Source organism: Blennius ocellaris, assembly GCF_963422515.1.
Source record: "Blennius ocellaris genome assembly, chromosome: 20".
In the NCBI taxonomy this organism is placed as follows: domain Eukaryota; kingdom Metazoa; phylum Chordata; class Actinopteri; order Blenniiformes; family Blenniidae; genus Blennius; species Blennius ocellaris.
In genome coordinates, this window is record NC_137669.1 from 11904338 (window position 1) to 11916671 (window position 12334).

Below are 12334 nucleotides of genomic sequence, written 5' to 3' on the forward strand. Positions count from 1 at the left end.
CAGAGACTTTATCGAAGCCCACAGAACGAGTCCTATAGTAGATCTCATCCGCTGCTGTCTGCTGATACACGAAAATCATTTGTTTCCATTAAGTATATTGCAACTGTAACTCACAGGGGCGAAGTAAACCGACTGCAATCCCTGCAGTGACAAAATATACATTTAAAATCTGCTGGGACGAGTTTCTTTATATATAGAGAGACGATATTTATATATTTTTAACTCAAACTGTAATTTATTGTACTTATCCTGCTCGTGATTAAGGTTCACAGGAGAATTATTAAACTGTCACTCCATTTCAGAAACAATCTCTGCCTATGACACACTTTCGCTCTGTAAAAGATTTCGAAAGTTAACGATGTTAACATTACTGACAAATGTATATTTGTCATTTCGTCATGTAATGACATAAATGTGTATATATGTTCAATGATTCAGATTTTAGAGACTGAATTCGGTCAAAATATTTAATCATAATTTCATAAATACATTCCTGCGTGTTCCTATGTTCATTGATATCTTGGAACAAAAAGCAGAGATCCTGAGCGCAAACTTTGCCGAGCAAAGATCCTTTTGAGGCTTTGTTTTCCCGTCGTCGCCCTGCAGAGGTGATCAAAGCCAAGTTGTTCTGCTGTCAGCGACACATCAATATTATATAGAGCCAGTATCACCCAGCCAAAGTACAAAAGAAAATCTAATGAAATACAACCAATATGAATATATAAACGCTGCTGAGGGACACACAGCAATGCAGATTCAAGGAGTTTTTGCCATAAAACAAACAAATGTGCTTTCAAACGAGCGACATCTTTGCCTCAGATGTTGACGTCTTAAAAGATTTTTTGTTTTAAGCCCTGCAGCCTTTCTCTGACTGCAGTGCTAAAGTAATTTGCCAAACCCCATTATGGTGATGCATGACAAATTAAGACTCACGGAGTGTGTGTTTGTGTGTCGTTGCTGAAACTAGTGTAGCTCATGGTAATATTCCGTAATGATGTCACATGTGCTCGGGTTAAGCAAACAAACTTTTACTTCCCAGTAAAAGTGAAACTATGACATCACGTACATGTGACCATATGCATGTGTGTATATGTTTACTCACTTTGTGCACTGTGGGTCCAGAGCTTGGTCCAGGGATAGTGTCAGGTGATTGCTGTTGAAACAAAATACACACAAGCCATCAGAGCCAACGCACACAAGACGACACACACACACGAGTAAACACAGTGAACAAACATGACTGATGTGAGAGAGACCAGTTTAACCATTTCGAAAACATTACTCAGGTTTTGTTTGTACTCATAACTAAAAACCAGCGCTTACACACACACACGCGCACGCGCACACGCACACACACACACACACACACACACACACACACACACACACACACACACACACACACACACACACACACACACACATTCACATTCACATTGAGTGACAAGGGAAAAGCAGGAACTTATGATGAACATCCTCCAAAGACGTGACCAAGGCCAGTTGCTTTGAGACGTCTCCTACCCAATATTGGAAAAACAATAAATAAACTTGCAATGAAAATATACACAATGTGAAACTCAATGTGTCTAACTGTATTCATAAGAAATAATAAAAAGGTGTTGTGCCTTGTTAGGATGAGGTTAAGCCCCTGTTGTCGCTGCTGCTTTGTACAGTGTGGTAACAACAAAAGAAAAACAATGGTCAATCAGTAATCCTCATATTAGTAAACATATCGCGTTAAAGTGTCCATAGATAATCAGACAAACCCCCTCCTCTATCTTCAGGCTGCTCATAGTTTAGGTACTCAGTGTTTTCAGGTGGTACATACACACTGTAAACAGTTTGAGAACCACCGACCCAAATAATTCAGTCTAATATAAAAACTTCCACTCAATCAAACATCAACATAACAGGTTCATTTGCCCATTAAATCCATAAAACATCAAATGCAATTTCCACCAATGCATGGCATGTGTGTGAATGGCCTCCAGATGCAGAGATGTTGGTTTTGGCTGCAGGAAATAAATTATAAAGAACAAAAAAGAATTGGAATAATTAAGTTTATGAGCACAATCCATCTCTCCATCCATCGTCTCTACTGCTTCTTCCTATCTATGCGCAACTTCGGGCCTTAAATTACCCTCAAATATACAGTATGTTTTTGACTGTGTGAAGAAAAAGAAAGAGCTGGAGAAAAAAAAAAACAAGTACACACCAGTGGAGCATGCCAACTCAATTCTCAGGTCAAATTCTACCAAATACTTTATTATACATATTAATGGCTTTGATTACTTTTTTTTTAATCACGCTCTGTTTGTTCCTTTACAAATAGCCTCTGCTCTATAGATACTGACTTTTCCATTCATGAACACAGAGCTGCCGCCACAAAAATGACAATATAAAATGACCCTCAGGATGAACTCTGAACGATCAGATTATGCCACTGAAGCCATAATAAATCTAGTCATAGTAACAACCATCGTGCTGCCATGAAGCAGCCTTTGCCCGAGGTGTATCCACTTCAGCTCCACCTCCAGTGTCCGGAAATAAGCTTTTAAGCTTTATGGATTATTGTCTTGCTGGTGGGTGCAATATGACAGTGTTGTTGACATTGTGGTGGTATACTGGTGGTAAAATAGCTAGAAAATGATAGCAAGTGTTCGATGAAGTGGACAGGAAATAGCAACACAAGCAGACCAATGCTTTTTGAACTCCACAACGTCGCACCTTACAAAACTTTTATTTCTTTTAAATAATGGCCATCATAAGGATCTTTTTAAAGCCATATAAAATTACAATATGAATAATGCAAATATGAAGCTTCCAATGTATCCATGGGATAATGGCAACTGTAACTCGTCATATTCTAATTCCAGTAACACCAAAATAAAATGGCAAATAAAATGCACACACAGGAATGAAAAAGTCAAAACCATTGGTCTTAAAATGATTTCTCTTTCCGATATGGAGCCCGTCGTCAAACTTTCAGTATTAACTCTGTAAAACCACTCGTGTAAATAAATCTGTCACCCTGTCAGTAGTCCGTTAATGAGTCACTCAGACCCACACAAGGAAATACTTCCGTAAAAGCAAAGATGTGCTGATAGCATAACATCCCCGTTCATTTCATTTGCCCAATACATCAAGACAGCATATACATATATATTTTTTTAATAATATGTAAAGAGATTTTTTTTTTTTAAATCATGCAGTCGTCTTCAAAAATAAACTGCAAAAATATGAATGCAGATGTTCTGACATAGCTTCAGAAAACATTCGGACTCTGATTACTTTAAGATCGAACATTTTAAATTGAACGCTGGGTCACAAAGAAGGAATAAATTGCTGTCAACCTCCCGCAGGCTGTTGTTTGCACAAGGAAGCTGGATTTAAGCCAAAGGTGTTGGGGGTTTTATATTTTTTGTTTTGTTTTTTTCCCAGCAACACAAACAAGCAAAGGACTAAACATGCAACTTTTAAGAAAACATTTATGTTCATGTTTTTTTTTTATGTTTATGCAAATTAGAACCGTTTTTGTTGAGAAGATAGTGGTTAGAAAACGTATCTGATATTAGGTCTGATTTAAAAACACCAGTGCTTCTCAGACACAAATACAAACTGTAGAAAAACATCAGGATGGCGATCACGTCGCATGAAAAAAAAAAAGACAGACGTGAAACTCTTGCAATCGGAGTGCAACTGGTCTCTGAGATCAGTCGGTGAACAAGTACCACTGATAGAGTTGTGGGTTTGATTCCCTCTGGAAACCTTTCACAGAAAACTGAGGCTTTTGCGAGCAACTGTTGCTGCCTTCTTCTTGTCGTTGGCGAGCAACAACAAACCACCAGATGACGGCGGATAAGAGAAATACAAAGACGTCAAATGAACAAAAGAAAAGCACCTGAAACGCAGAGGGGGAAACACTGATGAAGTGCCACGGGAGGACGAACAGAGGGAGGCTGAACAACTCAGTCTATGAATATATGACGACGGATGCGAGTGTGACAGATGGAGAGGAGAAGAGACGAGGCAAGTGAGACGGAGAGATCATTTTAATTATGATGGTGAAAGAGAGAAAGTGCGAGCAAGACAAAGGCGGAGGGGGAGAGAAACGCTCGGCTGTGGATTCGACTTGCAAGAAAATGAAATCAGAGCGATGATTAGGAAGACGTGGAGGAGAGTGTGTGATCCTCATTAGAGCCATGATACTGTCTGGGACGTCACATTCAAACATGTGGCGTACTAACGCACACACACCTCTTAAGGCGAGTTAATCACGCCCCGGCCAGCTTCTCATTATAGGAATGGATTCTCATTTAGGCAAATATGCTTCTTTGCTTTCTTACTGAGACTTAGATACGGAGATCAATACCACCCCTGTGACATTAACTGCAAGGCTAAAGCCAAAAGCTTGTTACCTTAGCTTAGCAGAAAGTCTGCTTACAAGTAGAAAACTGAGCCAGGCTCCGTCGAAGGGTAATAAAATCCTCGAAGCAGCACCTCTAAAGCTCTATAGGCCCCGTTTTAAATGGTGTGATTGACCCAAAACTACAGTTTGACATTTTATACAAAGGATACAATGGATGAATTGATCAGTCATAAATGTAATTCTTTTTTTTCTTTAATCTTTAGTAGTGTATTACAGGTGGATGGTTGGTGTAATAGTAGAAAATAGAGAGGCTAGAGTGAGGTGGTGGTGAAGATCTGCTGTGGAGACGCCTGAAGGCCATTTTAATCTTATGTATGTATCTGTGCGCCTGTCATTTTACAGCCTATGTATACAATAGTGTATATTTTCAGTCCTATTTAAGTTTAATAAGTTGCAGTAGTGCAATTCATTATTTCTACAAATTCTCAATAATGTGTTGGTGTGCTGGAGGGATTTCAGTGTTTCATTCCAATTTAGAATTTACTTAAAAATCAATAAAATAGGTAAAGAAAATCATGTTTCACAGATGATTTCTTTCCAACAATACTTCATAGCAATAAAGATTACACCATTGAAATGCCTGTTGGAATGCATTAATAGTATGAGCAGCAGAGTTGAGAAAGTTGTTTGCTAACGTGAAAAAAATTGCCTGATCTTCTCTGCCAATGCCAAACTGCTTTTCAGGTATTGATTATAGTGGTTTAATTGCAGTCAGCTCTCCCTATTCCTACATTCTGGAGGGAGTCTGTGATAAACCCCGCTCTGCGGGGGAAAGCGTTGCCATTTTGGAAGATTGAATACGGTCCTATATTATGAAAATATGTACAGCCACCGGAATTCTCTTTTGGCACCTGGTTGTCTGCAACTTTGGTTTTTAGAAGCTCAAAACAAGTTTGTATCCACAACAAAGGAAAATAGTTTGGTAAGAATGCATTAATGGCTGCATCTACAATGATCACATGAATACGTGTGTTGCACTAAACATGACCACACAAAGAGATGGAAGTGACAGCGTCCAAAAGGTCAGTTTTACCAATGAACAAATTGTAAATTGTTGGGAGCTATACCAGAGAAACCTTTACAGAACAGATCAGTAATTGGCTGTGAAGAATACAATGTCACTGAGGACACGCTCCCAGACGTCCATGTAAAACGAGAGCTGGTTTGTGTTCGTGCAGCGTTTGGATTGAAGGTTAACTGGAACACACCAGCCAGCCGGGCACATACACTAAATAAATTGTTTGGGACTCTCTCTCCCTCTCTCTCTCCTTCCCTTTTGTCTCGGTCTCTTCATCTTATCCCTCCATCTCTTTGTGTCTCTGTCTGGTAAGCACTGATCTCTCAATGGCTCTTTGTTTCTGCGCCATCATCTCTCCTTGCAAACGCACTCCAGCGCCAGAGGTGATTCATTCGCACCGCTTCACACAACAAGACGTTTCTGTCCGCATGTGGTTCACCGTGTCTGCGCTTGAGTTTCTCCCCTCCGACAAACACACGCTTCCCCATTACAGGCGACACACGGGCACTGCTGTCGGAGCCTCGGAGGCCCAAAGAGAGCGACGGAGGAGACGAAGTGGAGTCGAGAAGAGAAGATGAATGAAAGCCATAAAGACAGAGCGCATGCTGACACGCTTATCTGTGTGATGACTTCAAAGTGTGTACAGAGCGAGCGAGCGAGCGAGGGAGAGCGGGAGCAGGAGAGAGCGAGGTCATTATCTGCAAGAAATGGATTACTCTCAGATTAGATTGCCGAGCACAGTGGAGAGCCGGAGCAACGGTACGCTTGGCAAGCCCTCTGTCACACAAGCATAAACACTTGCAGACAGATTCACACAGCGCTCCTGTTGACTCCTCCACACACCAGTCACATGAGAAAGTCAAAATGGAGAAATCGATACCGCCGTGGCGGTATCGAGCAAACATGCGTCCACACATGACAAGGCGACGCTGTGAGGAGACGCTGCTGACGTCCCTTTGGTTTACCACAACACACACTTAATGTCGATACTAGCTCACATGTTCAGGTTGATTTATTCCGAAACGGGTTGTTTTGAGCTTTTATTAGGGTTTTACTTTGATTTAACTTAGCATGTTGTGATATGAACTGATGCACAAACATATTTTGAGCAGATGAGGAAAGTGTTGGTGGTCAGGACGTTTTGTTAAACAGCACACTATGTTTCAAGTATTACCGTTCCAACTTTTAATGCATTTTAAATAAACAAACATGGGAAACAGTGCTTGCATTCTTACCGTGCAATGTGCATCCCAGTCCGCCTCTCACTCATGCTTTCATGTTTCTTATTTCAATGTATCGCATAATGCACTTATGGATGTGGAATATTGCTGGCAGACATAAAAAACACAGGGCGAAAGCCCTGTTATGCTGGATTCATAATGTAGAAATACGATCATATTCGAGGGACTTTGACACACTTTCGTTTTCTGCCATGATTAAAAAGTCACAGAGCCCGCATTAAGGGTGCATTAGGTTTCATAATCTCATCTTACAGCCAAAAATACAACACAATACAGTTATACAGACTGTTTATGAGGAACACTTGGTATATCAAAGTTTGTGTTCTTACAACAGTATATGTATTGTTGAAAGAACACATCCGCATATTAAAATGCATGAAAACAGAGAAGCATGTCCACAATCAAGTTTCCCATCGCTGAATGACTTTCCCACGAAGGAGTGTGTGCAAACTGCAACCAGAGTCAGAATGATCAGTCGATGAATTGATTGGAAGGAAATTAAAAGCCGCAGCGAGCTGGGATGCCCTCTTTGTTCTGACACCTTTCTGTCATTAATCTGAGTTGCAGTCGTTCCCCTGGGGGATCAGGACAGCCATTGTTTCCCACACATGTCGGTGGACCTTGAGACTCCTGTGACCCTGATGCAGGTTCAACCGTCGCATTTTATTGATGACTTTTGCTTGGTCCTGACTCCCCGACGACGACTGTAACATCTCAGATAACCTGCTGTTTTGAGTGAAGATTGACCCAATCTTCAAGCCCTCAGTTCATCTCCACGCCATTTTCTCAGCGTCCATTACACAAACATGCTTTGTCATGAAAAGTAATAATTTTTGGCTGTTTCAATGTTTTTGTTTTTTTTAAGTGTTCAAATATATACATACACTCCAACTGTCACATTTCTCAAAATCTTGAATTTGGAATTCCAATGCCATCACAATAAAATAGGAAAGAATACGTGATGTTAGGAAAAGGCATTCCTGGATCCACAGATTTTTTTTTTCTCACCGCTGCGCCTTGCCCATAAGCTCTCTGGCAACTCTGAGGGAAAGCCCGCCTCACACACTGAAAATCACTGGATTCACTAAAGATAAATCTCCCGCGCTTCATTCACACTGGTTCTACTTCTTCTTCTGGATTAACAGTCAAATCCAACCAAATGTACGACGCCACAGCAAAACTGGTTGTACAACAACGTCTAACCTTGTAACTAGTGGATTAAAAAAAAAAATGAAATAATAAAGTAAATAGTCTTAGTCAGGTGGACTTGTCAGGATCTGCCTTTCTTTGTGTTTCATGAGTCAGGTGTCGCATTTCCACAGAAAAAGATGGAAGCGAGAGGACGCTGCAGGGATGCTGCTCCCGTCACACGTGGACATGTAGGGTGGGAGAGGGGGAAATGAATGGACCGACATGTGGCTCTCAGATGTGGGCAATTCTGACTGAGCTTCAGTCGACCGTTTGAAAAAAAAAAAAAAAACACGAAGGAACACGGGCCAGGTTTTCCTGGTTGTAAACTGGCTGCGAAACAAAGCACTGGGGGTGAGTGCAATAAAAGGTAAAATGTCAGCATAATGTTCACAAATCTCCGAGCTCCTGTCACACCACGGCCAATAAAAGGACAAATAATTGAACCAAAGCAAGTCACAACAGGTAATTACAGACATGATCCTCCAAGGCGAGGCTGCTGCAGGCCGGACCAAAAGGCGGCAGATGGCTCAGTGCAATAAAAACAGATTCAACTCACTTCATAAGCTGTCGGCAAACATCAATGAAACGCATGAGGTAAAGAAAAAAAAAAAAAACTGCTGAGATCGAATGTTTTGCCCTTTTACGGAGCGCCGGTCATTTTAACAAAAGACACACAATACCTGAAGATAGAGTCAGAACCAACGAGAGTTATGCAAACTTGCTGCGGTCAATGATCAGTTTTTCAGTCACTTAAGTGTTGTTCGGTACATAGAAACATGTGCCTGCATACATGTGAGCCTGTGTCAAGTGGAGCACGTTCAAACCACGAGTGTCCAGAGAGGACCGGTTTGCACAGCCGCCATACCTTTACACTACTTAGCCAAGCCTCGTCACACCGAGCCACACATGAACACACACACACACACACAAAAGAAATCAGTTGAAGAAATGAGCGGGAAAGCACAAAAAGGCGTCATCCATTTGTTTTGTTTTTTTGTATTTGAAGTGTATGGGAGAAATATAATAATCAGTATCATTCATTTTTTTTCTCTCTCTCTCTCTAAGTGACATTCATACATTTTCTTCGAGATCTTGTACTGGACTGCAACATCAGGGAAATTGGATGAGTCTAACAGGTAACAGGAAACAGTCAAATATAGGTCATTTACGCATCAGTTTAAAGAAAAAAAACCAGATGTAACATGGTATGAACTCGGTCTCCTCGTGGGTGTTACACTACAAATGTTGCATATTTTTAGCACATCTGGCTCCAGTGGGACTGGACGTTCTGACACGCCGTCTCACATTCCCACAGGAGGGAACTGGGGACATGTTTCCTCCTGGCTGTCACTGATAATGAAGATGAGCACCGCTGACACGTCGAGCAGCCATTTGGCCTGTCAGGTATGTTCGTTCCACATCGGCGCACACCGCCACACGCACGTTTACCGCTTTGCTGATCAGTCGTTATGAAAGACCCAAAGGACTCATGATGCCAGATAAGATGGCTGATTTGAAATTTGGCCCGATTCGAGTTGGTAATGTTGGGGGGCCATTGGACTGTATTGAATAATTATGAAAATATTAATGAGAGTGCTGTGAGCCATCAGACCACTGGGGCGAGACAAACAAGGAATCGGGGGGAAATCGCAGCGGAATTCTTCACAACTTGCGTTTCTCTTTTTTTTTGTCACTTCCTTGCACATTTGAAAAGGACTGAATAAATGGTTTTAAATATCACCATGTTCACACTGTAATCAATATCAAAAATAAAATGCATATCTGCTTGAAAAAAAAAACTGTTTGGAATTCAAAAACATTCATAGCAATCCCCCAGGGGAAGACAAGGTAGCCAATGTGGACCTATTTTCTGACAGTGATTAATTGGTACAGGGCAGCGATCCAGAGCTCTTTCCTGTGTCCTATGAGAAATAAGCCTGAACTCTGGCTTTATTTTTGTTTTGAAAACAGTGCTGAGGGCAACGTCATTGAAAACGGTTACCTCTCTGGAGAACAAGCTGGATACAAGCCAGTGCTGGGGGAGGGCGGGGGGGGTTACACTTCACCCACGTGAGAAAGGTGCTTCCTTGTGTCAAATTAAAAGTCTTCCAGTTGACCATAACCAACCATGATTTCACCGTTAGATTCATGCACGGTTGCTGACAATGGTGCTCAACCTCGACTGGGAAAGATTTGGAGTTCAGTATCCTGGTCAACCAACACTTGAACATACCAGAGAAAGACGGTGTACGGTACATAGTGGTGTCATCCTTTTTTAAAACTTCTTAACTGACTGATTTCAGTTAAATAAAATCAGCAATAATGATAATTCTTCAAATTAAACAGGATTTTTTTTTTTTTAAGCTATAGATGAGTTAACAAAGGTCACTTGCTGATATTCTCTTAATGAAAAAATAGTCACAATTACCTGTTAAAAACTGTTGCTAGGAACAAATTCATTTTTGTATTTTTTTAAACAAAGTCATTCAATGGTGTATTCAATAAGTACACGCTACGCTAAACAACAGGCAATTGTCTTATTTTTGTTTGGATATGAGAATTGTTCTCCTTATTTTATTATAATCTGGTGGAATATGATGATGTGCCAAGAACTGCAATTGTGTTTTCTTAAGGTTACATAAAACAATAATAGACATATAATGAAATGTACTTTAAAATACTATTACTTACTATTTGAATATTTTTTGTGTGGAGCAATATTTTTCAAAATATTAACATGTAGATTTTAACAATAGTACAATAACTTTCATAACAATTTTAGCCATTGTCTCATATTTCTATCCATTAATTTACCATTGCAAGGATGCCTGGGTACCTGGAGCAAACACAGGCACAGGAAGAACACGCAATCTGTACACAAACAGAGAATCGTGCCAACCACCACTGGATCATATCATTATATCCATCCATCTATCTTCTATTGTATCCAGTCCAGGGTTGCGTGGCAGAGAAGCCGATCATGGGCAGAGGCAGGGAACACACTGGACAGGTCGCCAGTCCATTACAGGGCAAACACACAGAGACAAACAACAACACAATCAACCTCACGGGCAATAAAGAGTCAACTATTACCCTCACATGCACGTGAGCCTGGTGAAAATGCACATGGGCACAGGAAGAACATGCAACCAGCACGCAACATATGAACAGTGCTGCCACGACATACTGTTGAAAAAAAATTATTGATTTGTCATTGCACATAATAACATCCAATGACATTTTGTCTAACAGTTTATGTTGTGCTAAATACAGTCTATCTATAATCTATCAAAAGAAAATTACCACTAACACATTGGAATGAACATGATTGCAGTGTTGTGAAACAACAAACAGGTTTTGTAACAAGTATTTGAGCTTGACGTGTAAATCGGTGCGTGTGTGTGTGTGGTGTGTGTGTGTGTGTGTGTGTGTGTGTGTGTGTGTGTTCGTGCGTGCGCGTGTGCATGTGATGAATCTGGTGAAGATGATGGCGGGGGTGTTGCCTTGACTACCAAGTGTGAAGGTATGGTGTCTAACAGCAGTTGTTTTTATTATGGATGGCGCACGCACAAGCACACGCACACGCACACGCACACACACACACGCACACATACACACACACACACACACACACACACACACACACACACACACCACACACACACACACACACACACACACACACACACACACACACACACGGCGTGCCTCTGCGACAGCATCGCAGGCAGCAGGAGTGAAAACACCTGAGTCGTGACGGGGTTACGAAACGGCCTCGGAGCGCAAAGTGGCGTCTGGGGAACCTTGAGCCCAAACTCGTCAGCCTTCATCAAACATGGAAAAACACGTCAGGGCAGAGAGTCCGTCAGAAATACTCACGCTCTTCTTCCGCAGGTGCAGGCCCGTGCTTGAGGAGCCCCGGCAGATCCCGGATTTTGTGTTTGAGTTGCGCCTGGTCCCGTGCGCTCCTGTTCCACCGCAAACCCGCGAGCAAGCCGTCCTCTGCGGGCTCCGAGTCCTCCATGCTGCCCTCTTCTCTCTCTCTCTCTCTTTCTCTCTCTTTCTCTCTCACTGTCTCGTCCCGTCTCGTCCTCTCTGCGCTCTCGGGTGTCTACTGTATCCTCAGCTGGCGCACCGCCGCCGCCCGCGCCCGTTCGCCATTTCCCCCCCGCCTCGAGACGCGCTCACACTCTCCGACCTGCATCTGCATCCGAGCCGCGCGCGCTGCGCTCAACGACCCGTTCCTCCGCGTTTTCCGCAGCACGCCGCGCCGCCGCTGCTCCACCCAGTGACTGCGCGTCCTGCTCCTCAACACCACCAGGTTGACGTGTGTGTGAGTGAGAGAGAGAGAGAGAGAGAGAGAGAGAGAGAGAGAGAGAGAGAGAGAGAGAGAGAGAGAGAGAGAGAGAGAGAGAGAGAGAGAGAGAGAGAGAGAGAGAGAGAGAGAGAGAGAGA

The 12334-nt window shown here is 42.2% G+C and overlaps 1 protein-coding gene across 1 annotated transcript in view; it reads right to left on the reverse strand.

The window, feature by feature from the left end:
- The window catches only part of rapgef5a (Rap guanine nucleotide exchange factor (GEF) 5a), a 50992-nt gene extending 38960 nt beyond the window's left edge, over positions 1-12032 (reverse strand). The window contains 3 exon segments of the mRNA XM_080516239.1: positions 1103-1153; positions 11759-11782; positions 11784-12032. Coding sequence (XP_080372365.1) covers positions 1103-1153; positions 11759-11782; positions 11784-11903 — 195 coding nt within the window. The 5' untranslated portion in view covers positions 11904-12032.
- Positions 12033-12334: the final 302 nt, after the last annotated feature.